Raw genomic sequence first — 22,134 nt, forward strand, 5'->3', positions numbered from 1 at the left:
TAAAAGTTATAGCATGAAAACTATAACAAACACAAAATGGTTAAAAGGTCAGTCCCAGGGACTGAGCCCGGGTTGAAAGAGTTGAATAAATAAAAAGCGTGTCTCACTGCACTTTGATTGAATTTAACATTATCTGCTATAGACACCAGATTCTCAACTAAAAATCCATCTTAACTCTTAAGTTAACTGTAAAGGTTTTTCGTTAATATTTCCATGTCTTTTGGAATTTAAACAGAGATATAAAGTAATTTATATATATATACACTATTACAATAAATATCACGTGAAACAAGACGTACCTTGTTGTTGTATTCAATAGCAATAATATCACCCGCTGTTAAACAGGCAAAGTTTCGAAGGGCATTTTCTAAGCTGAATGCATGTTAAGAAATGCACACAAATTTGTGTAAAAGAATAACTGGAACACCAAAATGTTAGCTTATAATTAAGATAAAGAAAGAAATAATACAGGAATTAAATGATAAAATCTTACAATAAAACTTTAATTAATGGGGAAAAAAATAATTATTAAATATGCTCCTATATTATCAATATAATAATTTAATGTGGAAAACATAACAAAAATATCTGGGGTAATCTTTTAAGACTGGTTAACCCTACCTTAAAAAGCAATGCCCCACAAATTCTCTTTCCCATATATATGGAGGTTGAAAAGTTACATTAAAATGAATTTGGAGCCTCACCATAATGTTACAGTCCGTGTTACCATATCTGCTCATGCTTTAATAGATGTCCATGCATTTTAACAATAGAATTGCAGTGTAGTTTCCATTTGTAAAAGGCTCTGTTGTAAGGCTGTCCTTGTCCAATACCCACCACTGATCCCTGTAGGCTTTCTATAATCCATTTAATTTATGTGGACAACAGTTTCTCAGTACCCTTTTCAACAAGCTAATCACACAGAAATCAAAAGACTGTAATGGAAAATTGACAAGTACGTCTTCACATGGGATAGCATGAATAACAGTTTCATTCGCCATATGCTTGAGGTATGCCACAGTGTATGGAACTAAAATTCTAAACCTCTGATCAAAACATATTTATGAACTGAGTGCTTGATTATTTTGCATCAGAAAATGTTGTTACATACCATACCCCAAAACAATAAATTGTTGATAACATCACACTATCTACGAAATGTCAAGGTCAAAATGTAATTTTAATACATTCTCTTTCACCATGACCTTACATTAACTGTGACTTTTACCCAACTTACTTATTTAATTATTCAAAAATCATTTTGGCATAATGTACTCAATCATCTGTATCTTGTAATAAAAAAAAATATTTAAACTACCACACCACCATTTAAGAATTTTTATATTAAAACAGTAATAAATTTAGGCAAAAACAAACTATACTACTACTATTATTACAACCCCCAGGTAAAAAACAAACACACTTTGAATGAAACTTGACAAATTAGACAACATTAGTCAACCATAATAATTTTACATTAGCCCATTTGGGATACAAGGCTGTTTGTGTTACTCTGTCTGCCTGTAATGAAAATTTTTCAATTTCTTGAATTGATTTGTTTTGAACTTCGTGTAAAGCTAGCTACACAAGGGATATCTGTACTAGCCATCCCTAATTTAATAGAGCTGAATGGGTGAGCATGTTTGGTGGGATGGAGATTTGAAACCCATGACCAACAGATTGCAAATCAAGCACCCTAACCACCTGACCATTTCTTGAATTATGATCACCATGTAACTTTCAGTTCTTGGGTATGTCCCAAAAAGATTCTAAAACCCTTTAATTTATTCATTTATCCATTTGTACAAGTTTGATGATCAAATTGCTTCTGGCTTAGTGCGTCTTTTTATATTTAATTAACTACTTTTTCTGTAAATGAAATCCATTCTGAATAAAACAAAATATCAAAAAATTTAAAATGGGTAAAATGTATATTTCTTGGGAAATATTATTAACTTAAAAATTAAATCAATTTTCAGCTTTCAAACACAATGAAATTAATGGCATGCATGATGCATCTAACTTTGATAGTTATAATAATACACAGCAATAAAAAATACTCAATCTGTTTTAAAGGACATGTATAAAGGATATAGCTGCTAAGTTAAATTAAATCTGTTAAAAAAAGGGTTAATTTTAATGCATAATATAACTATCTCACACTTCATAATTATGTAAAAATCCCAAATCTAGGTAAGGGAGCTACAGTCTGTTACCAAGGTGTGTAGAAAGTATAAAACTGAGCTTGTTTTATGACATCGTACAACTATCACACTGTTCATAACTACGCAGAAATCACAACTGTACCTCACGAGTTACAGTCCATTAACAGGATTTTTGGAAAGTGTGAAAACGAGATTAGTCAGTGCAAAATGTGTGTTGAATGAATGCAATTTTTGTTAAATTGAAAATCCAAAAATGAATCTCCTATTATTAAAAATAAAATTTACCAATTGGTACTTCATTTTAACACAAAGTAATACAATTTCACAATGTTTACCTACTGGACTTGTGAAAGGTTAAATTAGTAGTGTAACAGCCATATCATTGGTCACTACACCAGGCACAGAGATGAAACCAACTACAAGTAAAAAGGATACACTGCTTTAGGATTAGTGATGTCCAAGAAATCTTCAGATTGGGGCTGAAATTTGGAAAAGGTTGCTACAGGTAGTGTTGCACTCTCGACTTGAAGAATCCCACCTTCTTCGAGCAACAAGTTCCTCATCATCTGATAGATTAAAATGTTTTTTAAATTTTATGACACCAGAGCTGAAAACATTACATAAATCACAAACCTAGCACATGAAAACTAGCTTGCTAGTTTCCAGTTGTTCTGATTAATAAGTTCATTCAAGTTAATATAAGAATAAAATAAATAATAGTTGTTAAAAATAATTATTTATTATTAAACTTTACCCTAATTCCAATTTGCAAATGACTTAAATACAAAAATTTATAATAGTTACATCTCACTTAAACTAAATCACACCATAATAGTTGTTGTTCGTGCAACTGAGAATATAAATAATGACTAGACATCTAGGATGTCTGTTGTTTGCCAACCAGCCTGATGAGTCCTGGTAATGAGCAAAAAGCTCTGTCACCACTGGACACATCATGGAAAAGAAGAGAGAGTCTACAACACTTTGGTCTCTATTGTGGAAGACAAAATCCTTACAGGATCCAATGGAATGAAGTTGTATTCCAAAGCAATAGCAAATGTGGCTTGTCTTGTAGTATAACCAATTTGGCATACGAGATCAGTCACACCAGCTTCAAGACAATGATTTGACATGCCTCAAGTTCACAACTACAAGAATGAAATATTTCCTTCAACAGTACAGGACTGATGAAGGTTTTTGAAAAAAAAAACATTGGTAATGACAAGGGAGTTTGCAGAAGAAATGGAAATCACTGGAAAATTGCTCACATAGAAAGACAAAGTCATAATATGAATGCTGTAATGTCAGTGGTCAACTTCTTTAACAAAATTATTGACACAGTTACTGAATCCATAAAAGGTTTCACCAACTACCCGAACACAGCTAATGAATCCATGTATTGCACCTCTAACTTTCCCAGGCAACTGTTGTCAGTGCAACGTAAATGTGTTAACAATTGCAAGACTTCCTTATGAAGAATGACTGAAATAACTTCAAAACATGTGTTGGAATATAAATCCAAGAAGAGATTAGTTCTGTTGTAATTAAAGAATTAAAAAATACACATAATACAGTGAAACAATTTCCAGTAAATTTATAAACTGGAAAAATACCATAACAGGAGTTTACCACATGGAAAATTAAAAAAAAAACCTAATTTCTCTTAAGCATTCAAATTAAGTACCCAGATGTTCTTTGTTGTTCCTGAGAAAACAAGTTCAAATCTTTACAATTTAATACATAACTCATTTCACAAATAGAATGGTTAAAATTATCTAATCTTCATTTAAAAAATGTGGAATTGGTATTCTGAAATTCTGAAGAACTGTAAATTACATGTAACATTTGTGTAAATATACAAGCTTCTTTGTGATGACAAAGAAAAAAACTATGCAAAAGAAAGTGTAAAAAAAACAAGCTTATTCAACTTTTTTTTTTAAATTAAAAAGCCTTACCCAATAAGGAAGATATACTTTTCCTTCATCAGCAACAAATTCCAATACTCCACAGTGAGTTACCCTATTTGTCTTGCTGTTGGTAAGTTTAAACAGCATAGGATATACAATGTTTAAACGTGCTACAATAGACAAGTAATAATTATTATATTATTATGTAAACTTTTTCTCAAATTTCAATATACCATTACATATACTATTTTATAAGTGTTATGATAACAGTCTTCCAAATGGGAAATTCTCCCTTAGGCTATTCTTTTATTAAAAACTAGTGAAAGTACCCAGCTTTGCTTGGGTTATTAGGTTGATGTATTCTAGTTGACAATGTCAATGTGTGTGTGTTCTGGACCAATTTTAGCATAAAAGTGTTACCTATATACTTTTGTTGCTCAGCAACATGACATAAAAGCCACTATTGGAACATATTGTAACCAAAATGCACTGTCTTTTCTATATATTAGAAGTTGTTATATAAGAAACCATTTCTTTTCTATGTGGCTTTTTGCTAGTATACCTCATTCAAAAGATTTGTATGCGCATGCACACACACACCCAGGTACTTGTCTGTTTGTCTGTGATTTCTATTTGTAATATAAGGACCACTGCTTTTCTATGTGCTTTTTGCTAGCTTGCCTCATAAAAAAATGCACACGCGCATGAATAAGTAATAATACCCAGGTGCACACCCTCTGGGTCTACTCAGTATGTGTGCAAAACTTCAGGTTTCTGGGTTCTTTCCTCTTGGAGTTATGGCAGTCACACAGATCCCCAGACATGCCCTTTTATTATTATAGATAAATTGTATAAAAAAAAACTAAGCAATAGATATGTTTTTTTGTATAATGCATAAATTAGAAATCACAATTCCATCATTTAGCAGCAGTAGAAAGAAAAGAGTAGCTGCAAGTAATGCTTGTAATGATGAGAAAATGGTGAACCAATTTGTTTACTAATGTAGTTGTCAATACCACTTAGTCACACTTGTCTCCATCATAATACTACAACTGAACAAGTATTAATAAATAACTAGAAAAATTAAATCTTCACTGCCAAATTAACATTAATTTTATCATACAATGTATCCATGTTCAATGAAAGTGCCATGAATTTATTTGTTTATGTATAAATCCTTTCCTCAGAGGTTCATATTCATTTACAATGGAGGTGTCATGTGTCATGAATTTATTTGTGCACGTACGAACCTTTTCCTTAGAGATTGTAATATGAATCAATTTTATTCTATTTAAACTCTTTAATGAGTTTTCACACATTTTTAATGTTAGATTGACAAGTTAGTTGAACTACTTATAACAACTGCTCATTTCCATAGTTGATCAAATTAGATTATTTAAAGCAATGAAAAACATTTTTAATCACAAAAAACAAACTGAAATAATTATCTCTTAAAGATAAAGATTTTAAGACTAATAATTTTTCAAACGATGAAAAAAGTAAAATAAACTTACAAAAATATCTCGGCATTAAAAATATTAAGAAACTATTATGAAATATAAAAGTTACAACAAAATTATAAAAACTAAAATCTTAGTCTTTGTATCATACCTCAAATTAACCAATCTTACAATTAAAAAAATCATTAAAAAAATATGAAGTATCTAACAGTAAGCTATTAGCAACTATAAGGAGAGAATAATAAACACATTAACAGCTGGAAGTCAAAAGTACGTTGCATATCCAATTTATCAAAAATTAGGAAAATCTCAATCTTAAGATTAAACTGGGAACATTTCTGGGATCAGCTATAGAAAAGCATAAATCAATCTGCAAGAGTGGCAAGTTATGCTTAATAATTGCAATGTTAACAGAAATATTTTAGTTAATTAATCACATAAATAATTTTTTTCCAGCTATGCTATTGTCTCTTAACATTATTTATTTTGACCAATGTTAACAAGTACACGTTTTGTGGTAAAGGTCTTTTCTTGTTAGAAGTTTGGCTGACAGTTGTCACACCTAGGGTACAGTATGATAAAGTATATAATAGGAAACCCAATCACTTTGTTTTACATCCTCATCCAAGTTAGAGATCTCAAGATGAAACATATTACTTTTATTACATATTTGTATAGTTTTTCCTATTTATTATCCATATTAAGAATCTCAAATATTCACAATTACTTACTCAAATGATCCAAGGCAGAAGGAGGCATGATAACTAGAGAAAATGAAAACATTTCAGAAATTTGTATTTCATGCAATGAAATTTAAATTTTTTATCATAAACTAAAATCTATGATCAAAGTTTGACACCAAGATAACAATCATGATACAGGTGACAATTTTTAATTTTTGATAAAACTAATAGATGAACAATTAGAAAAGCTTAAGGCATTTACCTCTCTTTTAAGTTCATACATAAACTTTTATTAAAACATTTTTGAAAAATGAAACTGATTCCAGAGGTATTGGTTCACTTTAACTTTGAGTTCTATCCCACCGATTGTGTGAATTTCTTCACAAAAGTGAGACAGTTGTGATCTTACTTATAATGTTTTATCCCATTAAAGTGTTGCAATGCAGGTTCACCTTATAAAGAATACACTGTAAATGTTACAGATATTCACTATAAAGGACGATTTGATTAAGGATACTTATAAAAAAAAAATGTGACTAGTTGTTATTACTGGTGTATCTAAGTCTCTAGCTCATAGCTTTGCAAATATCCTTATGACAATAAATTCAAACAGCATAATTTAAACACCAAGTTGTTGATATGCACAAGAAACTACATATAGTACATTGATTGATTGGCATTTAAAGCAAAGCAAATGCCGATGTTTAGCATGTGGTATTAATATATGCTAAAAATGCCATTTCTTATACACTCTTAAAACATGTTAATAACAAATCTTTCAACATTTATTTTACAAACAAGGATAATTACCTGTATGAAAAATCTATATGTGCAGGAAATTAATTCTGTGTCTATAATAAAAAAGAATAAAAACTGAACTTTTAAAATAACACTACAAGATTTAGAATTACAAAAACAAAAAAAATATATATATATAGTGAAAAATGTATTCAAATGTACAAAACTTTCATGAAATACCTAAGCTGGTCATAGCAACATTATAATTGGTAAATGTTTTTGAAATGTGTCATGTTAAAAGTTGACATTAGGAAACAGCTGATATAGAAACAGTACATGATCTGAAACAATATAATTGAATTTTACATGTGCATTAGTAACATGCAATGATGAACACACCTTTGGCTTTAAATTATTCATACAGAAACTCTCCATTTACACAGAGGCAAAATATCATCAATATTGTTCTACTTATGTACATGCAAGTTTTGAAAAGAAACTTTAATGTAAAAAAAAACTACTTTTTCCTCCTTTCTCCACATCATGTCGTTCATTTCCAGGTAACATGGACACAGAGTAACAGCGATACTGCGTGTTGAAAGGCCGCATTGGCTCGGGAAACATATTGAAGGAAAACTGAAAACAAATTTGTTATTACTACAAGATTATGCGCTATGAACAATAAAAAACATCTTAAGCTCAATTCAACATTACCTCTTCTATCATCTAAAAAAATCTAAATATTTCTTCATAACTGAAAAAAAGAAAAAGAAATCAAGCTAAACAGACCAGCCTGAACCAAAATCCACAATAATAATTTTCCACACTGTTGTTCTTACAACTGGGCAACAACACTAGAAGTATTCTTCAAACTAATACTACTGGAAGATTTGCTATAGGACCATCAATGTCGAGTAATTATTAGCAGTAAATGAAATATATACACAATATTGAAACAGCAGATATATGGACATATATATATATATATATATGCATTTAATTCATTAAATACACACTGTTTAATACATCATCCCTAGACTACATAAACAAAAATTAAGAGAAATCCACAGCTAATACTAGATTCCTTGTAAGTGATAAATAAACTGAAAAACAAACAAAATATAAACATACCTTAAAATATTAGTTGAAGGACATTTCTGTGCTTCAATTTTACGTTTTTCCAAAACAGTAAATGATCAATACAAAGTACTAAATATTAGTTCAAGGACATTTCTGTGTTTCAATTTTATGTTTTTCCAAGACAGTAAATGATCAATACAAAGTACTAAATATTGAAATAGCTACTAAAATTGAAGGTTCTTTACCGCCCTATAAAGATTCTTAAAAATATATATGTATATCACAATATAAAGTAAGTTTTTTCAGTATATGTACAAGTACTAGGTCATTTCACATAATAACCAAAATATTACATAGGTATACAAAGTCCATTTATATGATGACTTACTAATATTAAAATTAACAAGATGACAGTTACTGAACACAGTTCCTTAAAGTCACTCCACCAGCAAGAAGAAAATATAAAAGGCAACAACTCAATATTATTGTATCCCTTTCATAAAAATACCCATTCGTCAAATAGTAACAACTCTTATGACAATACCAGAAAAACTACTGCACAAAGTTCATAGCTTTTACATAAAAACAATTCTCGATCTAGAATTCTGAAGCTCTTCTTGTTAGCCCTGATAATATTCAGGTTTCCAGTAATCTCAAATGTCATTTTACCACTAAGACAGTCTAGTCACTAACAAACCTATACAACATAATCAAATTAGCTCCTGCATGCTCAAGTTTTTAATACACATCGTTAAAGGTGAGTAGTGAGGGATAATTTTTAGGTTTAGCTGATTTCTTTGTTGGGTGCCCTTGATGGGCCAAATGGTTTTCTTTCATCTTGGTTTTTATGCTCTTAAAATGTTTTAAACCAGGAAATATTATTAGCACACTCTGCCTTCCATCCAACATGTCTGAATCATTTCTTTAAGACTAAAACAAGAAAAATAATCAGAATGGAGCCTCTTCACAGTCTAAATATGAAGTTACAAAAATGACAAGTATCTGTATACTATAATCCTCAGAAAATAAAATCAACAAAAAGATTTTGCACATGTACAATTTAGTGTATTGTTTTATTCTTGCATTAGGATTGTTCAACAGATTTCAAAGTCCAAGAATGGGACAGCATTATGAGCTAAAATTTCAATGTTATAATTCAGTTATTTCCTAGAAGCTGCTATCATGATGATAATGCTAGATTTAGAAAAGTAATAAAAGTGGTCCTAGAATATAGAAAAAACTTATGATGATGTAATAATCTAGAAATTTCATGAAATTTAAAGAAATGAAAGTGCATTATAAAAATGAGTAGTCAGTGTGGTAAGATTTAATGAGATATTACTGAGAACTCAAAGAGCATTTCAGTTGTTTGACAGTGAAAGTTATCACATCTATTCTGCTATTCATTTATTCCACGAGTTATACATTTAATGAGTAAAACAAAACAAAAATTACGCGTGTGTACCATAAGGGATTTCTGTTGAAACTTAGGCCTATAACTTGCGTCAGAGTCTGACTCAGTTTCAAAGTGGGCATAGCTTGCAAGTTGCAGCAAACATTAATTTGTTTAAACTAGAATAAAAGTTAATTTGTTATCATTACATGGACTGGACTTCGCATTATTTTCACAAAATAAAAACTGCCCAACAATAGAGCACGTTACAACAAAAAATTAAAGAATACAACTTAATACTCAAAAGCATTATATAACAAAAATAGTCAAAATTTAGCATTAACTTGATTAAGAGACTATCATAAGTTAAAAATTATAAATCAGGGGCCTAGGCCTAACAATAATAGCATGATTACAACAGTAACACTACCAATACTAATAGTAATAGTATTTAGTACCACTACCAATACTCATGGTACTAAGTTGTATTATTAGTACTACTAGTAGTAGTAGCAATTAAAGTAACAATTGATAATATTAATAATATTACAAGATTATAATTATAACAAAAAAAAAATCTGTTATCGGCATTATAAATGTATTCCTTTCACAATATTAAAGTAATAATAGTATACCACAGACTCAGAATTAGAATAATAATAATAAAACTGAAAAGACAATCTTATGCCTACCATCATGAAGCAATGACAGTTTGTTAGACCTAGAATGTAGTCAAAATCACAAAATCGACCGTCACTCAGCTGCTGAAAGACTTTTAATAAACAGCGAAGTATCTTTCGAAGTCAATGTAACCTCGGACCAATCCCAAGTATCATCTACTCCAAACAAGTGCTGAAGAGATTTCGATATGCGCACCAAGTTGCACCCAGTTCAGCATATTTAATTATTTTAAAACTAATGATCGGGCAAACCATTCCACGGATTTATCTCTTTCTTGTTTCGAGAAGTAATTTTTTAAAAAACCTTCCTAAGTCAAAGATTTTAAAGCTTAAAAATATTATTTTCAGTATCAAAGCATACGTTTCTAATCATATTTATACAACCATCAACAGGGAAACTGAATTATTCAAGCTCCTGAAATTACGGTGTTTGTTTTAGCGCAAAGCTACACATTGGGCTATCTGAGCTCTTTCCACAGTGGAGGGATCGAACCCGGAATTTAAGCATGTTAAGTCCTTTACTTTTGGCTAACCACCAGGGGGACTTTCAAACTCCAGGCAAAAAAAAATCACTTGTAATTCTTAAATTTATTTTCTAATCTACAAATATCACAAAGGATTATTTAAGTAGCGGTCTTTACACTATTAATATCTATCTTGTACACTAAAAGTGCTAAGATTCCACACAGTATTTTATATGAGTCCTCACTCACCAGTATTTACACAAGGTTGCAAGAATTTTTACTTTTAAACGAAGTTTCTATAAATCACATAACTCAATTAGATCTTTACGCTATACAGAAGCATTTGGCCCGGCATGGCCAGGTGGTTAGGGCGCTGGACTCGTAATCTGCGGGTCGCGGGTTCGAATCCCCGTCACACCAAACATGCTCGCCCTTTCAGCCGTGGGGGCGTTATAATGTGATGGTAAAATAGTAGCCCAAGAGTTAGCGGTGAATGGTGATGACTAGCTGCCTTCCCTCTAGTCTTACACTGTAGCCCTCGTGTAGCTTCGCACGAAATTCATAGCAAACCAAACGAAAGCATACAGTCAAATTTAATTTTCTGGCATTCGTTTGTTTGTAATTAAGCACAAAGCTACACAATGGGCTACCTGTGCTCTGCCCACCACGAGTATCGAAACCCGGATTCTAGCATTGTAAGTCTGCAGACAAACCTTTGTGCCACTGGGGCTTCAGGCATTCAACAATGATCATGTGCATACTCAAACTCTTTCATTTTTCCACAAACCAGGGTTATTCTCAAGCAAGAACTAAATTCATTTCGAGATTACATGCTTATTAAAGTGCGTCACTTTATACTTACTTTATTAATTACTAATCTTCCACTGTTTTGGCTGAGCCATTAAAGATTACTCAATCATGTTGTTGTTGTATTTTAATAGAAGAAACTCTTATCAGCATCAGTCCTTCCTAGAAGTTTAGTTTCATCAATAAATTTAGAATTTTTTGTGTATTTTTGTATTTTATGACAAAGCTACTAAGGCTATTTGCCGACGTCCCTAATTTTGAAGTACTGACCAAAGAGAAGGCAGTCAGGCAACAGCATCCTACAATCCACTATCCACACTAAGGGATCAATTGTTACTCTTATAACGCGCACACAGCTTAAATTATGATGAATATTTTGAAGTATCACACGGATTCGAACCCGGCTGACCAGCTTCGAAATCCAGAGTTCTATCGCAAGCCCACAAGTTTAGAAAATTTAGTAACAAAAAAAAAAAAAGCTATTCAAATTGTAGATTAAATAATAAACAATAAAGGTTCTAAAACGTACAAATGAAGAGGACCATTAGTCATCTTCCCTTTCATTATTCCACAAAAACAGCAGAATAAAGGAATGAGGTAATATATTTAGTATGTAGTACTTCCAGAAAAATTCAACAGATCAGGTAATGACAGTAATTAGAATTAGAAATATTGTGCAGAATAAATCTGTAATATCTTGGTTTTGATTAAGATGTGTTAAGAAAATGAAGTTTTTGAGCCACCGGTGCAAGCCCTGAAGTGATTTAACAGTCAATAATTTATTTATCGACCCAGTTTTTCAGTATTTGACGATTAACAGATATTAATTTCTCAAAACGCTTACAACTGCAAAGGATCGTTTTAAAACTTATCTCATAATGCCTCAAATGAACAAAAACGTTTTTAGCCATGTGTCCGTGACTTTAAACACAGTGAAAGCAATCTATATTTATCAAACAAAACAGAAAACGGACGACTCTATGAAAGATTCATTCCAGACTGAGAGATCATAGAATTCGATAGAAATTATGGATAATGCTCTCCTTCTTAGAGCACACTAGCTATCTACGTCACTCTTGGTCATTGCAATCGCAAAATTAGTGATAATACCATCCAAGGTCACCGGTCTCGCCAATAGAAAAGCTCACTGACTACTTTACAGTGATCCTTCCTGTTAGAAAGAACACGTGACACCAAAGGAAAATGACCCAGAACAATGGGTAGCTAGAGTGAGAAAAATTTAACTATTTTCCTTGACCAACATTATGTTGGCAAAACTATATATACACATTTTTGCATGAAATGTTTGAAAAATGTGAACTTTAAGTGTTTAACATTATTACCATCAATTTTATACCTATTTTCTGGATTTATTTTCCAACCAGAACTATTATCTTTTAATCTTTAGTAGTCGAATTTTATTGTTATATATTAGTTTGTTATGCTTCTTTACCTTTCTTATCATGTTAAGACACTAGAAACAATCGTAGAACAGGTGGATTTACTGGTGAGTTTAAGCTGTTTAACATTATTATACACATTTTAGTATAAAACCACGAGTTTGTAAAAATTTCACGACTCTACCCTATTTTAGTCAGTTATCTGAATCCTGATTACTTATTTGGTATACTCTATCTGTTGGGCTATATCCTCGTTTATTTGATTATTATTTTTTATGCTAGGATTTCTAAATTTGCTTGAAAAACATCAGTTGGTTTGCACATAAATGTTTTTTTTTTTACACAGCATTCTGTAATTTAGCTTATTTTTTAGGCTTTTATTTTCGTAACATGGGGTAGATATTTAGCAGTCCTTGTTGTTTTTACTCCTCTTTCAGATCTGTGAACAATCACCTTTCACTTGCTTCGCCATGTTTAAGTCCGATCTCCAGATGCTACTTATGATACTGTAAACTGTATTTGAATCAGATTGTACTTCTGATACTTTAAAGATTTGTTTGAATAATAACCTTTGCTATATTAAATGTTAGACCCTCCAGTGGAACAGCGGTAGTTCTGTGGACTTTCAACGCTAGAAACCGTGTTTAGATACCCGTGGTGGGCAGAGCACAGATATCCCATTGTGTAGCTTTGTGCTTAACTTCTAACAAATCAAAATTAAATGTTAATGTCTCTTTACCTTTTCACTCAAGACTTAATTTCTCAGTTCTGTTGGTACTTAAAGATATTTCTATTTTGATTTGAATATATTCTGTTTAATTGTGGTGCTTTATTTTGAATCAGAACTTTCCAGGTTTGAGCTACAAATTCGGGATTCCTCAAAACAATCTTTCCACCCCCACAGACACACATCCTTATGTGGTAAAACATACAAGAGTGAGTGGGTAATTTTTTAGTGGATTAGGTGACTTGCCACTTATCCCACAAAGCTATAGCAGATTAAAGAAGTGACTTGTCATTTGTCCCTAGGAAACCCGTAGCAGGTTGAGGTTTGTGATTCACTGGAGAAGTGTAGTTTAGACCTTTGGATTTTAGAGATTCTGGAGTTCGTGTAGGACTGTAATCCTTGTTTTGTGTATTCATGTTTCCTTTAATCTGGAAGTAAAATGGTTCCAAGTAGAACTCATGCTACAGAAAGTTTTTTATTTTGTTTTTGCTTGTGGTCAAAGGGGCTATAAATGAAGTTCTGGAACCAGTTACAAGCTTCTGTTTTAGTGCAGAAGGGATTGCAACCTAAATTGGGGTTTGTCCTTCTAACTTAGTCTTTAAATGTTCATCATTTCAGAATAGGATGGAGAAAGTCTTGTATTTAGTGGGGCATTTTTGGAAGAGCCACTGAATGTCTACAGCTGCATATTTCAACTTTCCATTGACATCTAAAGTTTGTTCATGGAAATTGGGTTTTTCAATTTAGAACTCTTCTCCCTAGTCTAGCTTTAACACAATATATCTTAACCATGACTGTCAATACCCTGGCCACTTATCTTCACCAAAGTAAACACAGATTTCCTTCATAAGTTGGATGATTGGTTGGTTCTGGGTCATTCCTAGTTGGACAACTAACAAGTATTTTAAGAATGAGATTGACTGTGAAAGAAAACAAATCATAACTTTTGATTAACTCCATTCCTCACTCATTTTGGGTTTCTCTTTGACTGTTGTCACAAAAAGTTTTTTTTCTTTCATCTTAACATTTGATGGTTTTGCAATCCTAAATTCTGAAGATACAGGTTTTTCATACTCTTAAAATCAAGACTTATGTGGAAGCAACTTGTTATGTACTCCTGTCTTTCGGCCAGATTTAGGGATTTCAGTGGAATGTGGCTCTGTGGTGGATTTCTCATAAACAACATGCTGATCAGGAATTTCTTTTAAGAGAACTTTATAAGTTATCAGGTGATTGGGAACAACACAACCCAAGATGCTTCCATTGATATTACTTCACCAAATTTTAATTTCTATATTTACAATATCCACTACAAAAATGAAGTTTTAGACCATAAGTGCTAGAGGGTTTGGTCCCAAGCAAACTGGGGAAAAAAATAATTAGACTATACCATAATGTGTAGATTAGAAATTTGTTTAATTTGACAACGTACAGTAAAATAAAGTATCAGTCTTGGATGTTTTCTTTGAAAATAAAAGTCAATATTCCCAGAGTAGATCAGCAACTTATAAAGCCAGTTTATTAACCTTCAAATTACTGTTCACATAGTGCATCAGATTATACAAAATTAAAAGCTTGAAGGAACAAAATATAAAAAATTAAAGTGTATACCTCATTTTTTTAGTAACATGCTTTCCTCATTTACTCTGAGTTTAAACTATCTTGAAAAAGAGATACAATGATACATCATTCAGTGATTAATGTGTATATAATACCTAAAACATTTGTGTACATCTTATGGAAAAAACAGCAGAACACAGAGTGGAATTTGGTGGTTTAAGCTTATTTATTCAAAGTACCTCTAAAACACTGATATATATAAGATTCATTAAGTAATGCCACCAGTATGAAAAATCCTCACCTACTGCAAGTACAAACTTAAAATATGATAATAAATGTTATATATTAATAAATATGCAATCAAAAGTAGAGAGAACACATTTTGGAATTGTTTTTTCATCAACTTGGTTAACAGAAATAACTTTGCTACACTAAAAATTTCCTGTGAGTTTTAATAAATCATTTGATATATGGAGGTTCTTCCTCTTAAGACTTTCTATGGTTCTTCCTTTCCTGTGGTTGGTAGGTAGGTGGCTGCAATATACATACACAAGAAATGTTTAGTACATAATTAGTTTTATCAAATGTAGCTCCTATAATTTCATATTTATCATGCACTAAATCTTTTTTTTGTAGTTTTTCAATAATATGATGAACTGGTTTCTTTCTGCAATATCAGTTACCTTATTAGAAACAATTTGTCAATTACATAGATATCACAGAATGTGTAATACCTAAACATCTTAAAACCAACTGGTTCCTAAGATTTAAGAAAACTGTTTCAATTTGAAATTGTAAATAAATCACAAAAACTTCTCAAACCATCAGCTATTAAAATATAATATCAATAATAGCTTACAGCATAATATCTTGCTTTCTAGTACAAGAAAAAAAAAGAGTGAAAAAAATGGCCGACTTGATTTGGTTGTGAAGTGTTGGAATAATAAAAATTATGAACATAAATCTTTAACACACCTGAGGAGTTTAAGAGGTCATATAATATATATTAATAAAATGATTATTTCATACAAACCACATTACTAAATATAATAGTTCTACTTTGTATTCTCATATACATGTACTTATGTTTATTTGATTTTTGAGCTCTTCCACAATTTTTGACAAAACAATTTTAAATTTTGCATGTAGGCATACTGTATATAAACAAAGAAATAATAATAAAAAAAAAGTTGAAAGGAGCTCTAAAAAATGAGAAGTCAAAGGTTGTTTTTATGGGAGCTCTCAAGCTTGACTTAACCGATTTATTTGAAGATCGGTATTAACATGTAGAGAGCTGTTCTCAACATTAATGGAAATCTTTAAAATTGAGCCAACATATGGAGTCAGAAAACTTTCTAGGCTTCCAGGACTGGATAACATTTAATCATAAACTGACATATGGAATCATTCATATATTTACATTTTCATATTGGAGCCAACCAAATTAGATATTAAGGGAGTTCCAGGACCGAATAAGATTTAATCAAAAACTAGCATGAACATGTAAGGGATCAGTCATATATCTACATTTATGTATCGGGGAGATTTGTGGCTGTAAGAACTGGCTTTACAGATTTACTTGAAATTTTATCAGAATGTAAATAATTGTTCAAAAGAGGGGTGTGCAAAACTGCTCACACAGTTGTTGTTGTTGTTTCCCATGAGTTATCAGGACTAATTTACTATTTCTTCTTATTTAAGAATGATAACAGTGTGCATTGTGTAAAGTACAATTCACAACAAGTTTTTAACTGTGATATGATAAGCCAGCCATAAAAAGAATTACCGGTACATGTTTTACTGGTTGCTTAATTAGTCACTATACATTTACATGTAGAAAGTAAATATAACTATAAGAAACAATGGATTTCATCAAAATACAAAAAATGGTTAAATACTGTTGGAACTTTATCCAACTCCCCCACCCCCAATACCCCAGTTCATTACTTAACAAGTTTATTAAAAAATTTTCTTCAAACAGATAACAAATTTTACCTTATTATAATGATGCAGTGGTTGCAAGTTCTGAAATTAGATACCTCAACCATCACATAAAGCCCCGACTGAAGGCGTGTCTTAATGATTAAACTATTTGTTGAAAAGTAGCTGTGCTCTAATGGGACCAGACACATTTCTTTCTCCTTCCTTTCATTCACTTGTTGACATTAATCTCTTATTTTACTGATGTATCTTACACGTTTCTGCAAAGAAAGATACCAGAAAAATTTATGATTTTTAAAATCAATTAATACTCCAAATTCACAAAAATGTTTTAATAATATTCCCACATACTTTCACTTCATGTTTATAAAATACCACATCGGGCCATCAATGTTACTACTGCTAACTGGATATCAAATGAAATGTGGTTCTGTAAAAATTAAAATATGGTCTTAAATTAACTCACTAAAAGAGTAAAAATTGTGATACGAAAGAAAGAGGGTACAACAAGGTAAGCAAAAAGAGATAGTAAAATGGGTGGCACCTACCTTAAATCCAGGACTCTTTAAAATGAAAAAGATGGGAGGTGTAAAATATTATCAAAAATAAAAAGTATTGGCCAGATACTTCAATTTATGTAATAGTTTAAGTCTTTATCTGTTGGCTCTGTACCTATCGTAACTCATTTTCAGCATTTCGTACACAGGTTAACAAATTTTACTACGAGATGGCAGATACTGTTACAACTTTTGCACTTAGACACCTTTCTTTAAAAAAGTATTCCACGGAGAAAAAATTTTTGCCAGACGAAGACTCTGGTAAGAGGAACAATAGCTCATAACTAAAAGGTGTTTAACATAGAGAACAGTCAAGTGTTTTTTAAGATATAAATTTACCTATATTATGAGTTTTTAAAAAAAAAACCTTGCTGTATCTCTAAAAATTAAGAACAATATTTTAAGTAAACATATATATATATATATATAATCCGACCATCTTAAACTATATTACTTGGTTTTCAAAAATGAAATAGAACTCCTAAAATTCTTAGTATTTTTACCTAAAATTTTCTTGTCGAAGCACTTTTTCATTTACCTACTTCTTTTTTTTTTCGGGAACACAGAAGAAAGACGATCGTGTTAGAAATGTAGGAGGAAACATATTTCGTTACGAGATCAACATGGAACAATTCAAATATTAAACTAAGAGAACTTTCACATTATTCTACTAACATTATATAGAAATACAACTCTGTGATAGGTTGGTATTCATTTTTATTTACAAAGCTTTAGTTTTCAGTGTCTTTTTTACAGTTTATAAGAATGCCAAACAGCATATTTTAAATGGAAACTGTACATATCTTATGTGATCTCTTTGAAGACTTACCTTTTTCCAGGTTCTGGTGGTCTAAAACGGCAGTCCATCTTTTCCCAAAAAGATCATTTGAGCTGGCTGGCTGGCTGGCTGGCATGTTCCTATCCCTGCCTAACTAATATGAACTAAAATGCCAATTGGAAAAGTGGGTTGTGTTCATTGTTTATAAATATGGGAGTTCACTGTTTCTGGATGGACTTATCTAAAGTTACAATCTATTACCTGTAAGGAGAAGCTATATGTATGCACAATGCAGAAAAGGTGATTACTTAGCAAGGCTGTATAGACTCACTACAACCACATTCTCATTTGTTTATAGCAAATATGCATCACACAGAGAAAGTGAAAGTCTTAAGAACTAAAGCTTGGTTATTGAAAGACTAGGATAAATGTAATATTTACATGTAAATGTATCTATACTGTATACTTATTTACATTTGGCAAGGACTAGATATACAATATATACAACTTAAAAGTGCCAGCTATTGCTAGGAAACACTAGGTTGAGCAGCAGGGGGAGATTCTCCATAACAGTGTTTTGCCTTTGGATCTTTATATGAATTCTCATGTTCCACACTCTGTAGGAAAAAAAATATATAAAAAAATTAACAGCATCTACACTTCAATTCTTTCAACAACTTAATTATCCAATTACACTAAATATATAGTTAATGTCTAACTTCAAATCATACACTACTAACATTTATATTCATGTCATATTGGAAGATCAGTCACTTTGTGACATGATCGATCTTTTGATACCAAAACCAGCTGAAAGCTCTACGAATACGATGACAAAGTCAGTCAATTAAGATACAAACACTTTCACAGAAGAATACCCAAAATTTTTATGAAAATATACTATAATTAATGCCAAACTTATAATCATCCTTAAATTACCTTGAGAATTTTAGATATAAACCCTCTCATCTCCTTGATGTGTAACAAAGAATTACTTGCTGTTGACAGCTATCATTTTTAGATATAAACCCTCTCATTTGCTTGGCACAAAACAAACTATTACTTGCTTTTTAAAGTTATTATACTTCAGATATAAACCCTCTCATTTGCTAGGCACAGAACAAACTATTACTTGCTGTTGACAGTTATTGTATTTAAGATATAAACCCTCTCATTTGCTTGGCACAGAACAAACTATTACTTGCTGTTGACAGTTATTGTATTTAAGATATAAACCCTCTCATTTGCTAGGCACAGAACAAACTATTACTTGCTTTTTAGAGTTATTATACTTCAGATATAAACCCTCTCATTTGCTAGGCACAGAACAAACTATTACTTGCTGTTGACAGTTATTGTATTTAAGATATAAACCCTCTCATTTGCTTGGCACAGAACAAACTATTACTTGCTGTTGACAGTTATTGTATTTAAGATATAAACCCTCTCATTTGCTTGGCACAGAACAAACTATTACTTGCTGTTGACAGTTATTGTATTTAAGATATAAACCCTCTCATTTGCTTGGCACAGAACAAACTACTACTTGCTGTTTACAGTTGTTGCATTTGCTGTTAAATTGTTGTCAGGATTGTTCAGATGTTTCTTCTTCTGAACAGACAACCAGACCCAAGGATAAAATATTTTGGAAAGCAGAGGTTTGAGGATAAGTTGTTGTCAGTGTAAATAAAGACATATTTGGTAAAAACAACTTCATCTTCAACATGCACCATCACTTGAAAGACTTATTTAAAGAGAAACTCAATTTTAAGTTTAAGCTCAAATCTAAATCACATAATGTCAGTTCAAACAAAACAACTTCCAAAGCTTTCACCTGATTGTGAATAGGTTCCTGAATGACTTGACACTAAAAACTTATTTCTAAGTTTAATGCTGCATTTTATTTGAGACTAAATAATAACTAAACTACTACCTTATTCTAAAAAATACTACATTAGGATTAACTTTCAACTTAAACATTGCTAATATACTTCAATTTCTAACATGATGGACAATATGCCGCATTATGAGGATAATCAACCCTTATCATAATTAATCTAAAATTACATTGCAAAGCTCCTTATCAGCTCAGAAAAAGAGAAACAGAGTCTTACTTTCTCAGCATTTGAGCCCTCCTCTCTGATTATAGTGCAGAGAATCAGAGAGGGGTTCAAACGCTGAGAAAGTATGACTTGCCGAGAAGAAATATAAATAGACAAACTAGCAAATTTAATTAGTTGTTCTTGGAAGTGGTTAAATAAAGTATTTATGAGAGACTGTCATAAAAACCCATGAACAAAGTAGATAAAGAAAGGTTTTGTTCACTGTCACAAGATTTTCTAATTGGCTTCAAATCACAGTCTGATTGGTCCAACGAAATATACCTTTGGGTTGTTCTAACAGTAACAAAAACCATTTGTTCTATGAATAAAAGCTCCTGATTAGTACTTTAAGGAACAAAGTTGAATTGAAGATATAAATTTTAGATGATGACTTGAAGAAGAGATACCCAAATAAAACTCCCTAAATCAGTGTCTCCTTCCTCCAAAGAGGCTACAGTTACTGGGGTTCTATTACTAGCTACTTAGTTCATTACCATTATCTATGTTTTATATGATGATTAACTGACTGCTACTAAATACTTATTTACAGATGTGTAAATAACATCACACCTATTGCAACATTACTACCTCATCAGTAATTCTGAGAGATAACTTTCTGAAGAAATGTAAAATAGACTGTACAAAACAAATTAGGACAAATAATCAGAAAATACTTTTGAAACATCTGAATAACAACTCACAAACTGACAATCAAAGAACTTTCTTTAGGCAAAACAAAGTTGTAAATATGAAAGTACTCTCCAGTGCCATGGCATGATATTTTCTTGTGATTATATATTTTCTCTGACTTTGAAATTTTACCCACTATCGTCATTCATCCTTCAGACACACAACGACAACAAAATAAATAAGTGCATAAAATTGTTGGGTATCATATTTCAACTACTATGTTTACCTTTTGAATTCATTACTTGAGTTCCTAAGATGTTAAGTTTAAAATTATTTCTGGACTACCACCAGCACCCTAAGGGGCTATACTCTGGCCAAACAAGTAGGTCAGAATGTTAGCACTTTATAGAATCAACATGAAGAAGCTAATTAATAACTAAACTTGGGTGATTGTACAGGCTTCTAACTATGACAACAATGCAAAAACAGTACTTACAGTAAAGGTGTGGTGATCAGATATTCATTGTGATGTTAGCACTTTATAGAATCAATATGAAGAAGCTAATTAATAACTAAACTTGGGTGATTGTACAGGCTTCTAACTATGACAACAATGCAAAAACAGAGTTAATACCTCTAGTCAAAGCAGGTGAATGTTTCTACATTGTGTGATTCATGGTGGTAAAAATTAGGTAAACATAGATTTTGGGGCTATTTCTTAAAGTTCTCTCTATTGCTAATCTATGGTAATGACCTTTTATATATTTATGATTCAAGACTGTTAGTAAATAATTGTTGTAAGGATGGTATTAATTGTAAGGATAACAATGAATAATATCTGATCACCACACCTTTACTGTAAGTACTGTTTTTGCACTTTTTCCTTTAAAATAGATTGTTAACAAATGCAAGGAAGCAATAGGAAAGAAAAAGTTGGAGAGAGAGAGAGAGACAAGAAAACAGACCCTACCAAGAAACAGATTCTTTGTAATGTTATTATATCTGTATCACTTACTTCCTTTGTAAATACTATACAGAATTTCCCTCATTAAAGTCTATTAT

At 31.4% G+C, this 22,134-nt stretch overlaps 2 protein-coding genes across 2 annotated transcripts in view; both read right to left on the reverse strand.

Annotated features, from left to right (window-relative positions):
• LOC106459683 (ubiquitin recognition factor in ER-associated degradation protein 1-like) overlaps window positions 1–10,539 on the reverse strand; it is a 20,699-nt gene extending 10,160 nt beyond the window's left edge. The window contains exons 1-6 of the mRNA XM_013919325.2: window positions 10,119–10,539; window positions 7,475–7,589; window positions 6,264–6,296; window positions 4,121–4,242; window positions 2,601–2,731; window positions 300–372 (exon numbers count right to left, since the gene is read on the reverse strand). Of these exons, the coding sequence (XP_013774779.1) occupies window positions 300–372; window positions 2,601–2,731; window positions 4,121–4,242; window positions 6,264–6,296; window positions 7,475–7,589; window positions 10,119–10,124 (480 nt within the window). The 5' untranslated portion in view covers window positions 10,125–10,539. The remainder of the gene's footprint in view (window positions 1–299; window positions 373–2,600; window positions 2,732–4,120; window positions 4,243–6,263; window positions 6,297–7,474; window positions 7,590–10,118) is intronic.
• Window positions 10,540–17,215: 6,676 nt separating this feature from the next.
• The window catches only part of LOC106459684 (UPF0454 protein C12orf49 homolog), a 22,187-nt gene continuing 17,268 nt past the window's right edge, over window positions 17,216–22,134 (reverse strand). Inside the window, exons 5-6 of the mRNA XM_013919326.2 lie at window positions 18,392–18,957; window positions 17,216–17,265 (exon numbers count right to left, since the gene is read on the reverse strand). Coding sequence (XP_013774780.1) covers window positions 18,868–18,957 — 90 coding nt within the window. The 3' untranslated portion in view covers window positions 17,216–17,265; window positions 18,392–18,867. The remainder of the gene's footprint in view (window positions 17,266–18,391; window positions 18,958–22,134) is intronic.

The sequence above is a fragment of the Limulus polyphemus genome, unplaced genomic scaffold (assembly GCF_000517525.1).
Source record: "Limulus polyphemus unplaced genomic scaffold, Limulus_polyphemus-2.1.2 Scaffold647, whole genome shotgun sequence".
Taxonomy (NCBI): Eukaryota; Metazoa; Arthropoda; class Merostomata; order Xiphosura; family Limulidae; genus Limulus; species Limulus polyphemus.